The sequence below is a fragment of the Gymnoscopelus microlampas genome (assembly GCF_963454915.1).
Source record: "Gymnoscopelus microlampas genome assembly, chromosome: 16".
In the NCBI taxonomy this organism is placed as follows: domain Eukaryota; kingdom Metazoa; phylum Chordata; class Actinopteri; order Myctophiformes; family Myctophidae; genus Gymnoscopelus; species Gymnoscopelus microlampas.
The window spans coordinates 8,727,105-8,751,837 of NC_139953.1; the positions used below are offsets into that span (position 1 = coordinate 8,727,105).

At 43.4% G+C, this 24,733-nt stretch overlaps 1 protein-coding gene across 7 annotated transcripts in view; it reads right to left on the reverse strand.

The window, feature by feature from the left end:
• Window positions 1–1,170: 1,170 nt before the first annotated feature.
• adgrg6 (adhesion G protein-coupled receptor G6) overlaps window positions 1,171–24,733 on the reverse strand; it is a 142,968-nt gene continuing 119,405 nt past the window's right edge. For 6 of the 7 annotated variants that reach the window (XM_084083284.1, XM_084083280.1, XM_084083283.1 and 3 more), the window contains 5 exons: window positions 24,040–24,190; window positions 22,807–22,939; window positions 22,079–22,180; window positions 19,890–20,045; window positions 1,171–3,273 (listed from right to left, as the gene is read on the reverse strand). In XM_084083284.1, coding sequence (XP_083939410.1) covers window positions 3,053–3,273; window positions 19,890–20,045; window positions 22,079–22,180; window positions 22,807–22,939; window positions 24,040–24,190 — 763 coding nt within the window. In that variant the 3' untranslated portion in view covers window positions 1,171–3,052. Of the gene's footprint in view, window positions 3,274–18,224; window positions 18,277–19,889; window positions 20,046–22,078; window positions 22,181–22,806; window positions 22,940–24,039; window positions 24,191–24,733 lie in introns of all 7 variants that reach the window. The other variant, XM_084083282.1, reaches the window with a different exon arrangement.

A 24,733-nucleotide genomic window follows, 5' to 3' on the forward strand; every position in this document is an offset into this window, starting at 1 on the left:
ACTTTTTGTATTAGCTCGTGCTCATTTGATTTTGCTATTTTGTCTCATCTGTTTAAGAAAGTAGGTAGCTGATATATAGCACTTTTACCTTAGCGCTAGGTATACTCTTGGTTGCTTGTTTTTGCAAGAAATGCACTTAAGACTTCTGGTGATTAGTAGTTTCGTTCCCTACCTATGTTGAATGCATTTTAAGTCGCTTTGGATAAAAGTCTGCTAAATGACTGTAATGTAATGTAATGTAATGTACATTTCCCTTAACCCTAATACCATGAAGGCATGTTCACACAGGGGGAGGGAAGGGGAGGGATGACCAATCGGACCAGGCATGGTGAAAAAGCAGGCGTGATTCTGTGAAACGTGCGCCTGCCTGCGTCACGAGTTAAATTGTGTCGAATTTTTACGCCATTGGTTCACGGGGACACTACAGGGGTCCTTGGCGGGGTACCAGGGGGTCTCCAGTAAAATGTGTCACAATCATTTTAACCACTTTATCCATTTATATGTTGGCTATTCAAAAGTAGCAGATCTACAAGCTTGTATATATGCTATTTTTGAAACTGTTTGAAAAATATTGAAAATGTTTGGAATGTTTTGAATAATTTTGATACAAAAAACAACAACATAAATCTTCTCTTCTGGGGGGTCCATGGCACAAAAACAATTCAGATGGGGGTCCGCAGCCAAATATATATATCAATTTGGGGGTCCTTGACACGAAGAAGTTTGAGAGCTTGCTTTACGCGACACATAGCGTATTTATTCACGTGAAGGGCGCAGCACGACCCCGTGGATCCACACGTGCATATCGATCCACACGTGCATATAGATCCACACGGGCATATCGATCCACACGTGCATAGATCCACACGTGCATAGATCCACACGTGCGTAGAGTGTCTCTCCCCGTGTGAGAAGCCCTTAATTTCTCTTGTGACCCCGCAAAGAAAGCAACAATAGTTGCTTTGCGGGGTCACGAGGGCAGCAGACCCCTATGGTTCGCATGGCCCGTGCAGAGAAGAATGTCTGGGTTTGTATGTACAGTCTCATTGACCTCCCCAGGACCTCTCACACACACACACACACACACACACACACACACACACACACACACACACACACACACACACACACACACACACACACACACACACACACACACACACACACACACACACACACACACACACACACACACACACACACACAGGCATAAAACATAACCCAACCCGGTCTGCACACATATACTGTACTGTAACGAGGGCTGCAGAAAAGAAGGCGCATAGAATAGAGCATCAATATTTACACAGTATATAATGTAGATCCACACATACACGCATACAGTTAACATTAACATCACAGTATTTCAAAACCCGGTCGCTTAAACATTTACCCCCCCTTAGCAGGGGTCTCCTAAACTCCCCGTGCCCGCACCCTCGTGTTTATCCTTCCCTTTTTATCTCCTTTCTCTCGTTTCATTGGTCAGCTGATTGTCCGGCGAGATAATGACAGCGGAATCGCTTCCACTTCCTCGGAGCCGTCCTGGGTGCCCTAGATAAACCTCTTATACCTCGGTATAAGAGGTTATGACTTAGGATTTCACATGATGAATTTACAGGCCATTTTTACTGTACATTTTCCTTATATTGACATTCGTCTCTTGGTTTGACATAGTTTGTTTACAGTGTAGAGAGCATTGTCAGCCTTCGTGATATTTAAATGACTTTCTCTTCTTTAGGTTTATCCATTACGTCACATTTTCTTATCAATGTCTTGGCGTGTTCAGAACGCTTTGTGCTGTATATGCAGGAGCGTGACAGAATAACAGTTTTGTTTTCCAGGCACTTGGTGTATACAGTACAAAGCAACTACTGTGCGTTGAGCTGTCCGAGGCATGTGATTGGACGCTGAGCATCCTAAACTATAATGCGTCGCACACAAACCCGGATTCGATACCCGCTGCTTCGAAAACCAGAGGTTCCAGGAGCGTGACGGGAACAAAGTCAGGACGTATTCTAGAACTCTGGCGAGAAGGGGGGGGAGGGGGGGGGAAACAGCTTCTGGAACCCTGCTCTCCATCCAACGTTTCCGGAGGAAGGAAATGAGTGGGCAAAGGAAAGGAGAGGAGAGGGGTGGGGCGTTCGAGATCAACGTGGAATAGTCACGGCCATGCTTTGTCGCGCGGCCGCGCCTCGCGTCGACACTTTTCAGTTGGAATGTTTACGTCATTTTTGTCGAGCGACACGCGCGGCCGTATATATACGCCAAAGTATATACATTAAGGCTCACAGAAGACTGAGGAGAGTTCTAAACGTGTATAAGGTGGCAGAGAGGTTCTCCAGAACTCAGGCGGGTGTTTCCGAACGTGTGGCGAGGGGTTCTCCAAATCGGTGCCACGGCTCTGTTGGTTGAGCGGGGTGGATGGAGGCTGGGGGGGGGGGGACGGATACAGCAGCGATTCCCAACCTGTGGGTCGCGAACGATCCCTGTCACAAGTTGATGAACTAATAAGGAATGTATGGAATGCGCGTGCTAATAAAAACATATTTAAAATATAGCTTTGATGCTCATATTATCCTCAGGAAATATTAAGTAGTTTTTTTAGTTTATTTTTAGGTGAAGTATGATCGTTTATTGCTGAACCACACAAGTGGACAAATGACATCATCAACTTGTGACGGGCATTGCTCCCCCTTGAGTAAAAGATGAACTATTTCTAAGATATTAAGGCACATAAGGCTTATTTGCCAGCTAGAGATCCTTTTAAAATAGACCATTTTCCACTGTGCCAAACCAGAACACAATCGAGTGTGGACTGCAGATCATTAAAATCGCGACCCACCCATCTGACCACTTAAATGGTCAGATGGGTGGGTGGGTGGCGGGATTTTTCCGAGTGGGGAGGCCCCTGATCCGCAATAAGGTTGGGAACCGCTGGGGATAGATAGAGTTTGTTAAACATGGCTGGTAAAGATAGGGGGGCCAGGGTGGGTGGGTGGTTGGTCGGTACAGCATCAGGGACGTGGTGGTGGTGGTGGTACATGTAGGTCTACTTCTAGAACTTGGTGCTGTGGCTGAAGCTGTCGGACATGATGATGTTCTTGTAGAAGTTGTCGGAGCGTGTGGAGCAGTAGCCCTTCACCTTGTCGATCACCTGGCTGACCGGCAGGATGGACGAGGAGGAGGACGAGGAGGGAGGAGGCTCCGCCTCCGACGACGACGACGACGAAGAGGTGGAGACGCTCTTGGACGCCGTCTGGTTGGAGTAGCCTTTACCTGCAGAGAGAGGGGGACAGGGGGGGGGGGGGTGAGCCGTGACACAGCCATGAAACATAGATCCGAAGCATTCAGGTGGCGCAGTGGTAAAGTGCCTGCAAACCACCACCTCAGAGGTTGTGGGTTCAAATCCACTGTGGTAGAATCCGACTTTGTCGAACGTCTATACGAACACAAATAGGCTCTATGCACAGCAGCCATATTATCACTTCCTTCACAGGTGTTACCAATGATACTAATGAAGGCTCTGTTCCATTTAGTCTAGCACAGTGGTTTCCACAACCCCCATAACTCTGAGAGTGTACAAATGGAACCAAATGGAGCCTTACGGGTCCATTTGGTTCCATTTGTACACTCTCAGAGTTACACACCTGTAAGGGGCCATTTGGAAGCCCACGAGGGTCCCTGGACCCCAACTGTAGACCCACTGGTGTAACAGAGTGTTTCCAGTGAGCCAACATGCACAATACCAGCACCCTGACTCTGTTTGACCAGAATGGAACAGAGCCTTCATTAGTATCATTGGTAACACCTGTGAATGTCTTCATAATATGGCTGCTGTGAATAGAGCCTATGCCTGTATTCGGGGATGGGGGAGGGTGATATTTGTCATTGCACGTACTCCTACGAGCTGGGGGCGGCACCTGTCGGCAGGGAGTGTTGGCCGGGAGGAGTAGGACGAAGGCCCCACGTCCTCCCGGTGGGGGCTCCTCACTGGCAGGTGAGCCAGTAGGATACGACAGGAGTGACAACACACAAATGCGTGTGGGGAGAAATAAATGGCATAATGACTAAATTGGGGAGAAAAAGGGTTAAAAAGCAAACCAAAAAAATGATGTGGCCACACCAGTGGTTCTCAAACTTCTTACAGTATATTACAAGGAGCCCATAACTCTCAGTCACACAATTTACTGCGTTGCAGCAAATTGTTGAGCGTTTTCGGGAAATGGTGAGAAGGATGACTCACCATTTCAGGAGGAACAAGGAATAATAGTTGGGTTTTGGGAGGAAAGATTAGACATTTTAGAAATATTTAGACATTTTAGAAATGACTATGTTATCATGCTTTCTTAGCTAGGAGTTCAATGAACCAGCAATGGTCTGGTCTTGATAATTGGTATATATACCATCCATATAAATGCTATTATGTAAATCACCGGCATTATTATCGTACATAGAAATCGTACATGGTAAACAGCCCCAATGCTGCTGTAGGTAATTTGGCATCCTACGTCATTTTCTCAAGCAAAAGTAAGTACAACAAATAAAGCTGGTTTTGCTGCTGCTGCATATCTGTTTTCACTAATTTGACATGGGTCTGCTAATAGTTTTCATGGATTACGAGGCTCGCCCAACACATACATACATGCAATGTAATGTGAACTTCCACTCCAACCTTACAAAGACAAACACCAAACCTCAAGTCATGATTTTTCTCAGATAACAGTGCGCGTTCTCCCTCTGTTTCCCAGAGGTGGAAAAGGTACTCTTAAGTAAAAGTACTTCAAGCAGCACTATGTAACGTTCTTCTTCTACCCTGGATTTGAACCCGGTTTCCTGCGCAAGTGCTGACATTTTTTACCATCGAGCTAATAGAGCCTGCCTGCTTGCTCGGGGGATGAATTTAATCTTGACCATCAGGTCAAAATTCGTGTCAGATCCTGTGTCTAGGTGAGACATGATCTTTGACACTATCTAAATGTCTCAATAGAAGAGAGGGAGACAAAACACAACCACCCCAATTAAAAGTATTACAGTATCACAATTAAAACTACACATTTTTCTTTTTGACGATCTACATGCTCACAACGTGTCACACTGCAACACGATATGAGCTTGTAGAAAAGGCTACTTTTGAATAGCCTACGTATAAAATAGGTTAATGTATGCATTGTAATTATAATCTTAATCTGCTAAGTAACTATTAACTAAACCAAATAATTGGAGAGGAATAGTGGAGTAAAACGTTTCTTTTTTTTTTTAATGGAGTAAAGGTTTGAAGTATCATTGTTATTAGTATTATTGATCATTTGTATATTTAAAATGTTTTGTAAATAAAATGTTCTTTTGTCCAATGTGTATGTTAATACAACTAGACCATACCCGGTCGACGCATCCGTGGGGTGATATGCGCACATGATCTGGCAGCCCGGGAGGCGACATTCTTTCACACATAAACGCTAATAAGAAGCTGAGATTTGATGAAATTGAAAAACGGGCTTCACAGTTAAGTTGAGATGGTAATGGTCAATGGCTGTGTGCAAAATCAGAGCAATTGCTTGCTCCAGCCACTGAGGAGAACCGGAGAACCGGGTAGCTTCACCACTACAGACACCACTACAGACAGAGGTTACTAGAATTATAGTAGGATATAACTTACAATACAATTGGAGTGGTTGTAATAGGTCTCCCAACTCTTCTATTGACACATTTAGCTCCTGTGTCTATTGAACACGACCTTTGACATGATCCTGTTTCTGGTTTGACACGAAGGTCAAAAGTCAATTTCTCCCCTAACCAAGCAAGCAGGCTCTATTAGCTTAGTTGTAAAGATTTCAGCACATGCGCAAGGAGACCCGGGTTCAATTCTGAGGTAGAACAGTTAAGTTTAATACTATAGTGGTGCGTTAAGTAAAAATACAATGTAGTACTTTAGTAAATGTACTTCATTACTGTCCACCACTGCCATAATGACTGTTTGTTATAATAACTCCCAGTGCTTTTACAGTACAGGATCCCATGCTGAGACGATAGCTGGACGGGGTGGAACTGCAGGCCTGATAAGCATTGAATCAAACCACACACACTGTTATTCTGAAAATGTAATCAACTTATACAGTATGTTCAACATTCATTCTGTGTGTTTTAGCAAAGAGCCTGGCTCATTTCACTCCTGGTTACACTTAATGGTGGGTTTTATAGAAGGACGAGACCATATGATTGTAAGCCCAAGACATACTGTGAAGCTGTTCTTTTTTACTTTATAGGCATGTTTCACAGCCTTTTCTAACTTTCTATTGTGTCCGGATAGCTCAGTCGGTAGAGCTCTTGCCTTTTTGGACCACAAGGTTCTGGGTTCAAACCCTGGTACCACCAACTCAGCGATGGCGTATGAGTATAGCACGACTTGGGTGCGGCAAGTCGTGCGGTAAGTACTGGGAGCTGATAGGAGGTGTGGCGCTCCACCTCAGCGATCCATCTCCCAGGGATCTAGTGCAGAGGTCTTCAACAGGGGGTCCGGGACCCCTAGGGGGTCCTCAGGGCTACTATAGGGGGTCCGCCAAACCTTTGTGTTTTTTAAAATTAAGCACTTGAACCCTACTGTAGCATCCTTATTCTGAGGAGAACTTTAGCCAAAAATAGCCGATCTACAAGCTCACAACGCCTCGTGCTGCGAGGCGTTGTGAGCTTGTAGATCGGCTATTTTTTGGCAAAGAGGTTTGGTGTAGAGGGAAAAAATAGAAAAAACTGAAAAAGAGTTAATCTGCAACACAAATTTATACAATATAGAGGGAGTCCCTGCTTCATCTCTCTCTCAGCTAGGGGGTCCTTGGCCTGAAAATGTTGAAGACCCCTGATCCAGTGTATTGTAACAGGGATAGACTCCTGAGTTCTCAAATGATACCGACAATAAGCCTCTCCGACGACTTACCTACTTATTGAATTTGCCTGACGGGCCATTCACACTGGACCTGGGCATAAAATGACCTCAAAATTGTACTTTAAGTACAGCACTTGAGTAAATGTACTTAGTTACTTTCCGCCAATGAGGGCGAGGTTGATCAACTTGACTGAAAAGAATGTGTTTGTTCTTTGTGAACGGAACGCTGACTATTTGCCAATAGTTGTAATGGAAAATAATAAACCGGATGGGTAGCATGACAGGGGGGGTATTAAATTCAATATCACTTAAAAGCCAGCAATGCACTCCCTATGCCAATATCTCTATCTCTCTCTGGGCATCGAAAAATGTTTATCGACTTTATCCAGTTTTCCTATCGTATTTGTTTCACTAAAATACAAATAGGAAATGAAAGTGAAAAATGTGTAAAGATTAGATCATGCGCAGGGATCGATTTCATGGAGAGGACACTCTTGCTCAATATCTGGATACCTGGGTGTCTGTGTGTGTGTGTGTGTGTGTGTGTGTGTGTGTGTGTGTGTGTGTGTGTGTGTGTGTGTGTGTGTGTGTGTGTGTGTGTGTGTGTGTGTTACTATACTTGTGAGGACCACAAGTCCCCACAAGTATAGTATAATTTGAGAAATAGACTTTGTGAGGACCATTTTCCTGGTTCTTTTATGGTTGAAAATAGATTTAGACTAGAAAAAGACTCTGATTGGGGTTAGTCATTTAGAGGTTAGATTTAGGGGTCGGAATTAGAGTTATATATTTATTCTTAGTTGCGCGCCAGTGTCATGCACCGAAAAATAGCTGATCTATAAGCCCGCAACGTGTCGCAGCGCGGCACGTTGTGAGCTTGTAGATCTGCTATTTTTCGCCTTTAGGCTTACAGTTGAAAATGCCAAAAAATAGCATTCGTAAAATAGTTGTCCTAAAATGTCGATGTCCTCACAAGTATAGTAATACAAACGTGCGTGTGTGTGTGTGTGTGTGTGTGTGTAGGCTGTCTTGTGTTCTGCCAACTGGGTTCGGATGGTTTTAGTCTGTATCCTCCTGCCAGAGCAGAACCTCTCTCACCCACCACCGCCAGTCAAACAAATAAAACGCATATTTGGATCATTCATTCTCTATACTCCATCCAGAGATCAATCATGTCTATAGCTGAAAACTTTGAAGACACGGGAGACTGTTTTACTGTGAGTTTTTTGATCATTTTTTTTTCTTTTTCTTTTTTGGACCTCGAGCCGTGCTTCAGTCAGCTCAGTGGCTTTGAGGTTAGTGTCCCCGCCCTGAGATCGGGAGGTCAGGGTTCAATCGCCCGTCCGGGTCATACCAAAGACTATAAAATATGGGACCCAGTGCCTCCCTGCTTGGCGCTCACTGCTCAGCATCAAGGGTTGTATTGGGGGTAAGACCCTGTGACATACTAGCGTTATGTCCAGGGGGTGTACTTGTACATCAAGCTGCCAAACAGGAGATAGGCTCCTGCCCCATGGGCCACATGCATGCATGGATCGGGGACAGTTGGTTCTCAAGGCTACTTACTTGAGGGCTTCTGTGTTGTATTGGAAGTCATTATTATTTTATTTAAAACAAATTTACCTTAAGGGCAAGGGTGTCAAACTGGCGGCCCACGGCCCAGGCATAGAAATTTGGATTTGCACCCCATGTAAATCTGTTTTCCTGTATGGCATACAGTATGAACGCTCTAAAACAGTTTTACAAATTATTATTATTAAATCACTATTTATGAAAATGTTTTTTTTTAATGTCATTTTGTGTTCATGTGATTAACAAACATTTGTGATTAAATTGTCTTTGTCCTGTGCTAACATAATAAAACAATATACCGTAAATTTCGGACTATAAGCCGCGACTTTTTTTTCCCATTTTTCGACCCTGCGGCTTATATAACGGTGCGGCTTATCTATGGATTTTTATAGCTAACGGCCACTAGAGGACCTCCTAAATCTAGGGATTTTACACCCGCGGCTTATTAGTGCGGCTTATATATGTACAAATCATTCAATTTAGCTGCTGCGGCTTATATTCAGGTGCGGCTTATAGTGCGAAAATTACGGTATATATTTTTTTATATAATTTTCCTCTAAAGCAGCAGTTATCAGTAACTGGAGTAGTGTGGTGGTGTTTACCTGCAGAAACACACTGCCCTCTCACTGTATTTTGGTATTTTCACTGTTTGTTTTAGTTGCCCAAAACAAACGGTGAAAACGCCAAAATACAGCGAGAGGCAATGTGTTTCTGCAGGTACACTACTACAATGGCTGATGGCAGTACAGAGAAGAGGGGGAAAAAAGTGATATTATCAAAACATATCAGTCTACATTAGGAAATACATACATTAAATTCAGTCTGACCAGAAGCAGAGATAAAACATAACCCCACCGGCGATAGAAATGAATGACCAGAGAGGGAGGATATACATGGATCCTCTCCAACAAACAGAACCCTGAAAAACATGAAGCGACCATACTGTACCATTCCAATTAAGTCGATGACGTGCCCTGGACACCGTCTTCAATAAATAGTCAAATAAGCGGAACGGCAGTGCTCGCCCTACAAGCAAACACAAAAGTACAGAGAGTACAGACAAAGCGCTTCATAATATTACTGCTTTGTGCTTACGGTTTTAGTTTTCGATGGGAAATATCGTCACCTTCGTAAACTAATGGCCTAAGTAATTTTTTGAGGAAAATATATTTTTGCCTAAGTCACTCCTCATAACACTGGCCACCTCTGGTAAAATCGCCATCTCCTAATTGAAAAGGATCATGCTGTTCCCTCCCCTTTTAGTATAATGGCCTATCTCCCCAGTGTGACTTACTGTAGGCCAACATAGGCCATTTTTATGTTTTTGTGACTGGTGTCTGGAGAAAATCATCAAATCGTTTGGCCTAAGTCAGGTTTAATCCTATGTAAACCTATTTAAATCTCTTATGTTACATAACTGACAGACAGTGTGAGAAAAAGCATTATTTTACACTTTGGCTATTCAAAAATAGCAGATATACAAGCTCAGAGCTTGTAGATCTGCTATTTTTGAAAAATTGAGAAATGTGTGCAAATGTGTTGCTTCTGGGGGGTCCCTGGAACCAAATATTTTTAGATGGAGGTCCGCGGCCAAATACATATAATTTTGGGGGTCCTGGACAATTACAGTATGAAAAAGTTTGAGAACCACTGATATACATGTAGCAACATAATTTGTTTAGAAAACTGTTGGGATTTAGTAGACATTTGTAGAATCGGCTTCAGGTCTTAATGGGTTAAGCCCAATTCATACTTCGTCGCACGACGGTGTCACACTTCAAAAATAGCCGACCTACAACACCGTCGCGCGAAATGAGGCTTTTACTGTATCCTGTCGGCACTCTGTCATTAGAACGCACCCAGCAGGTGGCTCTGGCCACAACACAACACAACACAGACCGGAGGAGTCATGGAAGAATTGATGTGGCAGTCTGAAAAAAAAAAGCTGGTGCAAAAGGGGGGAATTTAGTAGGAATGTGCATGGCTTCCCTGTGGGCAGAAATGTTTGGAACAAGGAGGTGAAGATGAAAAGGAAACAAAGTGAGGGGGGGAAGAAGAGAATAGGAACTCGCTAGGCCGTGGGATTTCATTGGCCCTTCCAGCTATGGGTTGATGTCCTGTAGTTGATCTGATCTCTCTCCGCCTTTGGCTCGAGTCGCGTTCAATAAAACGTCAAAAGAATCGTTTCGTTCGACAGTAAAACAGCACCGTGCCGAATCGACTGTCTTGCCCTCTTACTTTTTAAGGTTCTTAGCAGTGGTGGAAGAAGTACAGGCAGAAACCTATTATTTCCATATTCTAACTTATTGTATTAGAATGGCCCTGCTTGATCACACAACAGCGTCACACAAAAGCATCAAAAGTAGCAGATCTACAAGCTCAAAACAAGGCACGAACCAACGCGTAGCTTGTCTGGTGTGCCCAACCATAACATGTCAACTCCGTCAGTCCTTCTAAATCCAAACTAAATAAAAAATATGTTTTAATGTGTAATTCTATTAGCATTAAAAGAACTCTAAGCAACTTGGAAAAATAAATTGTCTACTCACTACGAATGTGCTGTGGAATGAACACAAATATAACATTTGCCCAACCATAACATGTCAACTCTGTCAGTCCTTCTAAATCCAAACTCAATAAAAATGTGTTTTACAATGTGTAATTCTTCAGCGCCCATACCCTAGGTGGGGTTGGCGAAAGGCCTCTCTGTGTGGAGTTTGCATGTTCTCCCCGTGTCTCCTAGGGTAGTTAATACCCTCACAAAAACATGTAGTAATCCTGGTCGCTATACAGCCTCCCCCATGATAGCCGGGGCGCCTGATGGAGGGGAAAGGAACTGGTTGGAATAACGTGTTCCTTCCACGCGCTACGTCCTACCGGGGAAACTCCCCCCGGTCAGGTGACTTTCATGCATTGAAGGAGGCTGGCGGGGGGAGTGTAGCACCCAGGATCACTTAGATAATTGGCACCAGGTGAAAAAGGGTTACAAAAATCGTGGGATAAAAAAAAAGTAGTAAAAAAAAAATAAGTGTAATTCTATAGCATTAAAAGAACTCTAAGCAACTTGGGAAAATAAATTGTCTCTTCACTACAACTGTGCTGTGGAATGAAAAATAAAACATTTTGTCAACTCATGAAGTTGCCATCTTATGAAGTTGACATCTAAAAAAAATAAAGGTGATTGAATTTTTAAAATCTAAATCTGAAAAGTAACTAAAGCTGTCAAAAACATTTGTGGAGCGAAAAGTACAGAACAATATCTGCATCTATGATGGAGAGGAATAGAAGCATCAATTTGTTTTAATAGTCTATCTATAAGGGGCTTCTTCAGGGCGTTTGATTAAGCATTTTGGCTTTGATAAAAAATGTAGTACATTGAAACTTCTGAGAAAACTGAGCCACGGCGATCGTAAAAAATACTGTGACGCAATGTGAGCCAAGCCTAACATCTCATGTTTGACTGGCTACCTCTTCTGCGATAAAGAGATAACTGAGCGTGTTAACTTCAGACGAGCAATGATCGCATTGGGTTGTTATTCATGGGGTTTCCTTTCAAGCATGTCATGTCTCGGCAGCAAGGAAACCAATAATCACGGTTCTTTTTTGGTATCTTTGATCTTGTAGCTGTATTAATCCAATGAGGAATGACATTGTTATGCTGTCAGGCTAAAAATATCTCCACAACGTCCAAAACTGTCTCCAATCGGGACATGAAGAACCATGGGGTCCAGTGGTGGGAAGTAACTAAGTGCATTTACTCAAGTACTGTACTTAAGTACCATTCTGATGTACTTAAATAGCCGATTGAATAGCTGCATCGCAACGTGTTGTGAGCTTGCAGATCTGCTATTCTGAAAACATTTGATACTTTTACTTACGCCCTAAGTAAAACAAAATCGGAGTACTTCTTCCAATAAGTGATGGGGTCAGACCCTGCCTCTCACTGGCGTGCGCTCCAGTCACGACTCTCTTTCATTTTCCATGATTTTTTGCCTTACTTATTATTCTGACGTTACTGATTACTCTCCTCCTAACTCCCAGAGGGAAACGTCTCACCCCATTTGGTGGAGTTTCCCCATGCAAAATGTCAAATTATGATTATTCTCTTATCTCAGTGCCATAAGCACTTACGTTCCCCAGTATTTCACAATACCTACAAACACATGGATCACAGAAGGGCCCTGGTTTGGGGAAACAGACGAGCTGGTGTGAGGTGCAGTCGTACAGTGTGGCGCGTGGGGTATAGAGAGCGATTTTTAGTGTACTTAGTGCGTTGGTTCTCAAAGTGGGGTCCGGGGACCCCCAGGGGTACTTGAGGGGGTTCCAGGGGGTACCCAGCTAAATGATGGACAGGAACCAAATGGACCCTTATGGGTCTATAACTGTTAGATTAACATTGATTTTACAATATGAATTGGGGTCCCAGAGATAGAAATGCCATTAAATAGGGGTCCGTAGCCTAATGCATGTCAAACTGGGGGTCCTTGAAATTAAAATGGTTGAAATCACTGCTAGAGAGCCGTAAAAATCTTCTCTTATGGGGGTCCCTGGCTTATCTTTTCAAATGGGGGTCCGCGGGCTAATAAGTGTCAATTTGGGGGTCCTTGACATGAAAAAGTTTGAGAACCAATGACTTAGTGTACGGAGAAAAGCGGAGACATTTTAGTGTTTTCAGGAAAAGGCGGAGAACCTTTGGTATTTTCAGAAAGGCAGAGAACTTGCGCAAAAGTGGCGAGATGGTTTGGATTAGGCTCAATATATTGTCAGTGGTGGATTCAGTCATGTCCAATCAAACAGACGCTTTTCATTACTTCTAACCGCTTAAAGCCTTATATATACTTTGTGTCACGGAAGAGCCTCGGAAACATAACTTCTACCAAGAGAAAGCGGATGTCCTTGTGTGGGAGGTACAGAGTCAGTCAGCCTTTTATGAAGGAGAAACCTCAGTACGCATGGAGATATACAGTATGCCTTCAATATGCTCAGTTCTGTAAAGTGTTTCAACATGTGCGTTAGAATGCATGAATAAAACATGCAAAATAATAATACTAATACTAATTTCCAGCTTGAGGAATTCGAATGCATATCAAAGTGAAACAGTCTACCATAACTGGGTTTGTGTAATTTTGAGGATGTCTATTAGGGTTGTGAATCTCCTGCTACAGTATCTCACGGTTAATTGATTCTCATTTAAAAATGATTCCCAATCAGTTTTATCTTCTCTTATCTTACTACTATAATCTTTGATTGATTGCTTTTCTGATTTACCTATCAGACCCTCAGCCTGATCTGGCAGGTTGCCATAGCAACCAGGTACAGGAAGTTTGACCTCTTTTGACCTCAAGAAAGGCTTTTTATTTGACAGCAGGTGGGTCGTGAGGTTGGGAGGTTGGGGGTTTAGTGGTTAGTGAAACGATTTTTTTTATTATATAAATATATATTTTAAATCGATTTTTGGAAATTGTAAATCGATTCAGAATTGTTGATAATAAGAATCGCAATTTTTACATCCCAGCCCTAATGTCTATCCGCTATGCCAGTTGACCTGTTCCAAGCAGGCACCAAATTCGCAAAGAACCCCCCCACCCCAATGAATACTTTTCAACATTTTTGCTTATAATGACATGCCCAAATTAAGGGTTGAAAGTGCTTAAAAATACAGATGTTGTCCAAAAAGTCAAATAATGGCCTAAATGTCCTAATTCAAAATAGAGTATCCAGAGCTGTAAGCACTACAGAGTACCGAAGTCTGACGCCACTTCCGAGACGTCCCGGGGTCACGGAGTTGTTTTTCCCTTGTTCTTATATGATGTGAGTTGAAAGACTATGGGATTTTGGATAAGGAAAACACTCCCATGACCCACGGAGCATGGCTCTGACGCCAGGACTTCTCTAGTAACCTGCTGCTGTTGTTGTATGATGGGGGAAATAAAGGGGAATTTCACTTTATGACACTTGTGGAGCCGCACTGCCACACCCACCCAGGCTTTTCTGTGCAGTAATTCAAACATTTCATGCATCTGGAATGAATAGACAGTGGACACGTCTGGCATAGAAACACACGGTGCACCTGTGCTCTGACAGAGACAGAGAGTCGGAGAGGCAGCGGAACAATAAAACAAAGACATAGATCGCAAAACAGCAGCCTGGATCTTCCTACATATAGCATATACAATTCGATTGTAAGATTCTTAAATTGTTCGGTAAAGAGTGCAATGGCTTCTCAAAGATTGGTGATACAAGAGGCAATTAACGGTGCCACTGTGAATAGCAAGTACAAAAATAATACCAATATTTCATATCCATAATGAAAAATAATGTACTGCACAAAATGGACTGTCATTGTCATTATATTTTGTTTTATTTTTGTATATATGTATATATATTTCTTAAATAGTATTTAGGGCCTCCATTACATGCTTGGTTACCTTCACAATTTGCTGGTAAAACAAAAAAAAAACAAAGCTGAAAATGTTAAATTAAATCGTTTATGTGCATAACCTATTTAGAATTTTGTCAAAGAAAGAGGGTAGAAGTAACAAAGCCCTTATCATCGCTTATACAGTAGGCTATCACTATTGCATTTTTCACATAGCAGGGTAAGACTAATGTTGTTATTCTGTAGTCTTTTGGTTTATTTATTTCCGAGGATGAACAGACACCTGGACGAGGTCAAAAGATGTGTGTGAATATACTGTACTAATGCTCGGCATTCAGCACAATGCTGTTCCTGCCAAACAATTGTTATTTTTTCAAATAGCTGGGAGAGACTAATGTTGTTATTCTGTTGTCATTGGGGTTGTTCACATTTGTGTTGTAGCCGTCGAGGATGAGTAGACACCTGGACGGGGGCAACAGATGTGTGGGAATAATGCTGTTTGTGGACTGTATAGCTCGGCATTCAACACAGTAGTTCCTGCCAAACTTGATATAAACCTTGGAGCGTGGTTGCTCAACATCCGTTCTCAACGTTTGTTCTCAACGTTTGTTCTCAACACACACACACACACACACACACACACACACACACACACACAAGCTCTAAACGCGTCGATTCGCGCCGCGTTTAGAGCTTGTAGATCTGCTACTTTTGATGCTTTTGTGTGACGCTGTAGTATGATCAAGTAGGGCATTCATTTACGAAAAAACACAAAAAGTTAGAATATGGAGATAAGAGGTTTCTGCTCGTCATCAACGATATAGCAGTGTATATGTACTGTATATGTACTCACAATCACATGCATGCACACACACACGCCACCAATTTCACCACCACTCTGTGTGTGCGTGCATGCGCGAGTGTTCACAAGGGTCAGATATGTTCTTTACACGCTCTCTCTATCTCTTTCTCACACACACACACGCACACGCACACGCACACACACACACACACATCACCAATTTCACCACCCCTCTGTGTGTACGTGCGCGTGTGTGTGTTCACAAGGGTCAGATATGTTCTTTACACGCTCTCTCTGTCTCTTTCTCACACTCACTCACACACGCACACGCACGCACGCACGCACGCACGCACGCACGCACACACACACACACACACACACACACACACACACACACACACACACACACACACACACACACACACACACACACACACACACACACACACACACACACACACATGAACACAGCATCACATACTGTAGGAGTTCTGCAGTGCAAGCCATAATGCTCTGTGTGGTCTAGCAGTGAGTGCAGCACAACAAAGCTCCTCCCGGTGAGAGAGCAAACATCAAGTGGTGCAGTGTGACGTCCAGCAACATCGACAAGCAATTTCCCCCCCCATAACCCATGTGGTCCGAACCAATTTGCTGCCTGCCTCGCTGACACAATGTGAAAACTGCCTGCTTTCGCTCAAAGTCGGCACTTGTGACAACAATAATGGCCCGGTTTCGACCGCACGCGGGACTCTGTTTTTGCAGTTGAGAGGCTGACAGCGGGACAGGCAGAGCAAACTGTTTGTGCCAGAGAGTTTTAGAGGGGGAAAAAAAACGAAAACATGCCCAAGGATAAAGGAACCTCCGCTACCATGTTAACTCACTTCATTGCTGCCCTGAAGAAGAGATGTTCTCGAAATGCGTTGCTGAGTAGTCTGTAAGCCAATTGTTTGTTGTACTACAAGTGGTCTCCCTACGTTTTTGTTTATAACTCACACACAGTAAAATCCTCTAAAATGGACCCTAAGTACAGTTAGTATGTTTGTAGTCATCAGGGATTATAATATGGTCATTGAGCAGAAATAGGAGCTTACATTTGTGCTTAAATGTGTCCTGAAATAAACATTATAATTATTTGGATAACCCAATGAACTGTAAAATGCGTGAATGCCAACAAACTCCAAATTGCGGTGAAAGACTATCCGGCTAATTTCCGACACCTTGTTGAAGCACTAACATAGACACATTTCAGAAATACATTTTACTACTGCATATTTTGGATTGAAATATTTCACACATGTAACTATTTTCAGAACTCTTAAAACTGTACAATACAAAAATGATTTAGCTTTCATGTGGTCACAGAATCGCAGCTAACTAAGCAGAATCAAGATTAGATGAATGACTCATGCATTCAATCATGTAAATCAGGCTAAGCTGTGAAATTAACGTGGAACAGACGCGCTTCGGCCCCCGCAGGCCTTCGTCAGCGTTTTAAACTGCTGCAGGCCTGAGGGACATAAACTTATCCTTATGACAGCCGCTGTGGTACATTAAAAAAAGCTCTGAAACGTTTGCAGGATTGCACGCAAACATTTTGGACTATGTGAATTAACACGGGACAGAGATTCCTTTTTCTCAATGGGAGTTCCATTCCACGACTCTCTCATATCTTGATCCAGGCATGCTATCCCACGCAAAAAAAAAAATCCCCAAAAACATCCACACACTTCCAGGCACGCTATCCCACGCAAAAAACACACACTTGGCCTCGTTTTCAGAAACACTCAAGATGTGCCAGTGTTATCCTCAACATTTTGTGTTAACTTCAAACAAAGAGCACACACTGATAATTATCAGTTATTAAATCTAATGACAACCAGATTTATTATTAGCCTGTCATTGTTTTATGTATTTGGGAGGAACATCAAGTTAAGGATAAGGATGGCAGGGGGTTAGCGTGAAGCCAGTCAATTGGGGACGTGCTTGTTTACTCATCCAGGAGTAGTCTGAGTGGGTGGAGTCTTTTAGTCTTTGTACCACTTTTGGGGTAAAACGTGGAGCTCTTCCCACTCAGGTCATCTCATGTTGTTAAAACAGAAGATGGGAATGCCCTGTATGACATCACAGGGGGCCAATCACAACACAAGATCAGTGGCTGGTTTTCCAAACGTTTCGTGGTCAATGTCGGTCTTAAAGCCCAGGGCAGGCCACACCAATGAGCCGCGACGCAACGGAACCGTCGCAATATGGTACGTTGCAGCAACGGTTTCGTATTGCAATGAAACCATTGCAGAGAGAAATTGCAGCGGTCTGAATTGCCCCGTTGCAGGTCGGCACAGTGTGGGGATTCTGTTGCAAGTTGAAACTCGTTGCATTGCGAATCATTGGTGAGGACTGGGCTTCAGAAATGTGAAGCATGTGACTAAACAATTTGTTTCAAAATATTGAAATGTAAACACCCCTCCCCCCGAATCATTACTGATGTGTCAGAAAATCCAAGTCCAGCATTGACCATAAATAGTTTTTTTTTGGAAACACGGTGGATCACAACACACGGTGTGAGAAGCAGGAAGTCAATCAGCCAATCAGCTTTTTACCTCCACTGGACCTCCTCTCTCTCTCTCCCTCGCTAATGGACGGAAGAGCTCTCTACACGGCAAACACAGAAGTACATACATAAACAGAACGTCAGAGCAAATTACACATGTTGTTGTAACAGTGAGACCTCTGTGTACGTCAGAGGAAATAACATCTTACTTTGTAAAAGTGGGAACTAATGGAGAACATTAAGTAAGAGGTCAAACTTGAACAATAAGCATGACCGCATGCAGAGTCCCCAAAGAGCAGAGTAACCTTTTGAGCGAGTTCCATTGAAACTTGGATGGGATATTGACTGACTTTGATGTTCATTCAAGTTGGTTAAACAATGCAAAAAATGTGACTGTACTTATCAGCAGAAGATGTTGTTGTGGCGCCTGTACAGACAACACACATGAACTCACAACTAATGTGTGCGTGCATGCGTGTCTGCCTGTGCGTCCGTGCTTGAGTGAAAATTAAGTGGCTTGAATGAGGGACGACAGGCCCAGCAGGACGCTTGGCCAGGAATAAAATGGAACAAAAAACACTAAAATGTCTGAACAGAGAACTCCAAGCCCTTATCGTCCAGATATCCGGGAGGCACAATCACTTCTTATAGAGGTTGATGGCTCAATAAGGAGTTATGATTGTAGTCTTGGAAAACTGTATGCCGATATTCATCAGTAACAGGCCACCATGACGAATCGCTAAGCCATTCACATGTAGCCATTGGCTGACCTTTAAAATCATACTGTGTAGCTGTGTCCCCGATTCAGGGGTCCACGCACTTCCAGGCTGCATTTGAAGGCCCATTACGCCACAGAGGCACGCCAAGACCTGTCGCCATTTCGTAGGCGTCTTCAAATGCCCCAAATGCGATCCACGTTTGCCAAATAACCACTTAACCCCCCAGGCTACTTAACCCCTAACAGCTCCCCTGTTCGCTCATCTTGCCATCTGAGCAACCGCCTGCTGGGTAAAGCGGTAAAAGTCTATTCCACTTCCCCAGGGGACCAGACAATACTTTCCCATAACCACTTAAACCCTACAGTATATACTTACAGTAGTTGACCGGGGTACCCCAGGGCTCTAAACTTTTCCCCTTCCTTTTTTCCCCTCTACACCAAAAATAACACATCGCAAAAACTTGGAGTGGAGCTTGTAGATCTTGTATTTTCGGAGAATGTTCGCCTCCAGAATAGGCTCTATGCACAGCAGCCATATTATCACTTCCTTCACAGGTGTTACCAGTGATACTAATGAAGGCTCTGTTCCATTTAGTGTACTGTAGCACAGTAGTTCTCAGATTTTTAAATTTCCACGACCCCCATAACTCTGAGTGTACAAATGGAACCAAATGGACCGTTACGGGTCCATTTGGTTCCATTTGTACACTCTCAGAGTTACACACCCGTAAAGGGCCATTTGGGAGTGTTTCCAGTGAGCCAACATGCACAATATCAGCACCCTGACTCAGAATGGAACAGAGCCTTCATTAGTATCATTGGTAACACCTGTGAATGTCTTACAATATGGCTGCTGTGCATAGAGCCTATAGGAATGATCGGGTTCATACGGTGAAATGAACACTACTGATTCGACGCTGTGCTCCTGTAGATCGGATGGGGGCGCGCGCACGCACGAGTGTGTGTTTGCGTGTGTGTGTGTGTGTGTGGTCTCACCTGTGTTGCTGTGGCGTTTGGTGAAGGGGTTTAGCGTGGCCTTGGCCTTGGACGTCCAGTTGGCCGTGCTGGAGCCAAAGGAGCTGGACGACAGAGACTTGCCCAGGTTGTCTGAGCTCACCTTCTTAGTGTTGTTGGTGGCCGTCTTGCTCCAGTCTGGAGGATGAAGGGCAAGAGAAACACACGTTAACACGCTGCTGACTCGTCCTGCTTTCTCCTCACCGAGAGGAATTGTTTGTTTTTGGGGTCGGATCAGGCAGTTGTGTGGTACTGTATGGTAGGTTGTAGATCGTCTATTTTCACAATGTTTACCTCTTTCTTAACTTAAACCTTTTCATAGATTTTGTAGATAGTTCCATAGACTTGTTTGACAGCACTATCATCAGTGTTGTGTCAATTCATGTTTTTGTTTATTTTACACACTACAGTATGTTGGATTCATGATAATGTGTATGTTCATACATTTAACCACTTAAACCCTCAATACTTAGTAAACTTGACCTTTGGCCTTGACCTCTTCTACTCCAAACCCCAGTGTTGTGAGCTTGTAGACCTGCTATGTTCAAATCAGAATAGGGATGCTATACGGTTGAAGTGGTTCATGTAAAAAAACAAAAACTAAGTTCCTATCACACAAATATTTGGCGGACCCTCTGTAGTAACTCTGAGGATCCCCTACGGGTGTTTGTTTACTGTTGAGTGAGAAAAACAATGTTGCACATTAAGCTAATCATCTGGGGACCCCTCATAAATAATTTGGGAACCACTGCTGCCAACTAATTTAGTTCTCTTATATCGTCTTCCAAAATAAGAGTTGTCTGCACTGCAGAACTATGGCAGGATACACTGCAGGATAAATACGTTGGGAGGAGAACGGCCTCCATTGCAGTAATAACCACTGTCTTTGCACGACAGGCTAGATTGGCCAATTCAAGTGAAATGACTTTTGTCTAGTTTTAGTCGACTAAATGTCATAAGATTATAGTCGACCAAATCTACAGTTGATTTAGTCGACTAATATCTATTTTGGCGGTGCCCTGATGGCGTCGTACTGCCTGATTTTACACTTGGTTGCAAGCTGAAAATAGACGATCTACAAGCCCACAACGCGTCGCGCTGCGACGCGTTGTGGGCTTGTAGATCTGTTATTTTCAGAGTGCAACACCTGAGCGCAACCAAACATGAAATGACTTTAGCTCTTCTCCACTAGTCCCTCCGTAACATTTTTGTCTCGTTTTTATTCCATTCCATTTGTTCTGAATCAACTGACTGACTCACTCAACCTCTGAATATCTTTGTCTGAATGAGGCCCTCTATCCCGCGCTCAGTGACTCACTGACTCTGACTCCTCCCATTCATCTGCCTCTCATCACCTCTCCTCCCCTCCCTCCATGACTAACTCTCTTTCCTCCCCGATCCAATGACATTTCCTGCCAATATTCCTTCACTGACTCATGAATCACAATGTTTGTTCATCAATGCATGTGCCACTGAATGATCCTCAGCACCGACGTGATGTGTGCCGAAGGAAGGCCTGCTGCAAACGTGTCGGCAACATGGCGATAAGGTTGGAAAAAACACCCGCGGTATCTTCATTAAATGTGCAGCCATGTCTGCGAGATTGTAAGACTGTAGGACCAGGTTTCATTCAAAATCTCAGGATATGGACATTGATTTCTTCTGTATCTGCCCCGTCATACTGCACTGCTGGGAACACAAGCTCGATATGAGCCTTTCTGAATGTAAAATATCAGATTCCATGACATTTGTTGCTGTTCGTACCGTTCAGAACTGAGTCACATTTGCAACGGAAACCAAATGTTTACTTTATACTCCTCTGCCAACCCATTTGCGCTGGATCTCCGGTTATGACAAGGTACAGTTAATATAAAATGGTAATCAGATCTGAGGACAACACAGTTCGTTGAGGTGGCTCAGTGTTTAAGGTTTCATTAGTTCCAACGCTACAGGAGAGACAGCCCAGGGTTTATGTTTTAATAATAAAGCCTTGCTCTATGTTACTTGGGGGGTGTCTGGATGGATTCCATGGTGCACATTTCAACTCCACGTCAAAACTGTCAAATAAATAAGTCAAGTAAACTGATCCGAGGTTCAACATCTACAGTGCCCATGAGAGAGTAGGAGACAGACGGACGGACGGACAGACAGACAGACAGACAGACACAGACCTGAGTTGTCAGCCAATCGGAAGCGTCCGCAGCAGAGGTACCTCCTCCATTGTTTCTGCACGTTCTCCTTCATAGCGCAGTGGAACACGAAGATAAACAAACCTACCAGACAGACAGACAGACAGACAGACAGACAGACAGACAGACACACAGACACACAGACAGTCAGCCCTTCATAGCATTTTGTTTGGGTTGTATGTTTTGTACAATATTCATGATTTTCACCAAAAAAAGGTAATATCATTTCCCTCATTCATCAAGAATGGAGTCTCTTAAAGTATCTTATGTTGAAGTCATTGGCGTGTTTGATTTTTTTTTCAAACAAACAATAAGATAAACAAACCTACGAGACAGAGTTGGCCATAAGAGATGCATTCCTTTATAATTGTGACTAAAAGTATTAAGTGGTAATAGAGAACCAAAGTTCTGATGTCACTCCCACTACCCCTGGGTCACTGCGTTCTTTTTTATATTGGATTTCCCGATAGGCAAATCTTAGATTGCGTCATAAAAGAACTGTCTTCCCAAAATAAACAAATCAGCCCGGTGATTCTGTAATTATTTTTGGAACACAGTTCTTTTATGACACAATCTAAGATTCGCCTATGGGAAATCCAATTCAAAAAATAATGCCGTGACCCTGGAGGATACCGCCCCCCTAGCGGCAGTGATTTCAGACTTCGGTCTTCAAACAAACAGACAGACATACAGACAGTAACAGCAACTACCTTGCAGTGAGTTGAAGATGGAGAACAGGTACATGAAGGCGAGGTTGACTGGTCCCCAGGCGAACAGAGCAAAGCCCCAGGTCATCCCCAGCAAGAAGGTCAGGCTGACCACACTCCGCAGGTTCCTGAGCACCTGGTGTTTAAATGGATGGAATACAATTTAAACCTCTTATTTCCATACTCTAACTTTTTGTGTTTTTTTTTTGCTAAATTAACGCCCTACTTGATCACACTACAGCGTTGCACTAAACTAAAGTATCAAAAGTAGCAGATCTACAAGCTGGAAACGCGGCGCGAAGCGACGCGTTTCCAGCTTGTAGATCTGCTACTTTTGCTGTTTTTGAATTTGAATCCTGAAAAGTAATAGTTTCCACCCGACAGTGACACTATGGAGAAGCATATGTCATGTCATTCACATTATTATGTGCGGAAAATAATATGGAATCAGTCCACCTATGCAACAAAAAAGAAATACACGTGTAATTTCTTGTGGAAAGTTGATTTGACCGCGTTTCTCCTGAGGATAAAGTTAAGATCAGGTTTTGGAATGCTGAGCGCGGGGGTGTGAAGGAACGCTGGTACAATACATGCAAGCATGAGATATACATGCTACGTTTTGACACATTGACAAATGATTCCTAGAACACCTGGGTTCCCAAACTTCTCTATGCCAAGAACCTCCAAATAGCTACAGGCTCTGGCTGCGGCCCCGATATGGCCTATATGATTAAAACTAGCGGTATCTATCTATCTACTGTAGCTATCTAGCTATCTGTCCTTTTGGCGGCCCTTCGTGTGCTAGATCAAGGGTTCCCAAACTTTTCAGGCCGCGACCCCCCAAAATAATCATACTTGAACTGGGGACCCCACCCTGACAAGCAATTGCAATTGTAGGCATTACATTTAGTTTGACTCGGTTCCACAGATAAATATTGTGAAAATAGCCAAACTACAAGCTCACAACGCCTCACAGATCTGCTATTTTCACAATGTTTGCCTCTATCTTATGTAATATTTGACAATTTGGCCAATTTGGTATTAGATTGGCATTAAATTGTAACTTTAGAAATGTGCAGATACCCTGTATACACCATACCTACTGGTTTGTTTACAGTTGAGTGAGAAAACAATGGACATAAAGCTAATCATCTGGGGACCCCCCAAAATAATTTGGGGACCCCCCTGGGGGTCCCGACCCCAACTTTGGGAACCACTGTGCTAAATAACACACACCTCTTCTCGTAGCGTGCGGTTGCTGCGCTTGCCGTTGCGTCCGCAGATCTGCAGCATGACCACTATGAACATGGCCACGTTCATGAGGAACACCAGGCAGAAGTAGCCCACGCAGGTGGAGTAGAACACCGCCGCACTCTGGATCCAACAGCTGCAACAGGACACATGCCACCATGCACACAGTTTACGGAGGTTGCGGCTTGTTTTGATGACGTGCCATTGTGACTGGACGCCGACTCGACCACAGGGAGGGTCAACGTGTTTTTCTTTTTACTGCCCCCTAAACTAAGAGAATTCCACCACTCCAAGTCTGTGGTTGAACCGGTGTCCAGTCGCCAACGGAACACAATTGTCACAAGTCACACATGCTCACTGACCGGTTTCGTTCTTTAATTGCAAAACAATAAAACACGTGCTCCAATATATTTTATTTGAGTAGTCTCTCCTGAAGTGCCCAGGTATTATTATTTTCTCCAATACGCTCTCTGCACAGCAGCCATATTGGAAAGAAATTGGGCCTCTTCTCACTTCCTTCACAGGTGTTACCAATGATACTAATGAAGGCTCTGTTCCATTCTGGTCAGGGTGCTGATATCGTGCATTTTGGCTCACTAGAAACACTCCATTTTGGTTCCCAAATGGCCCCTTATGGTGGGTGTGTAACTCTGAGAGTGTACAAATGGAACCAAATGGA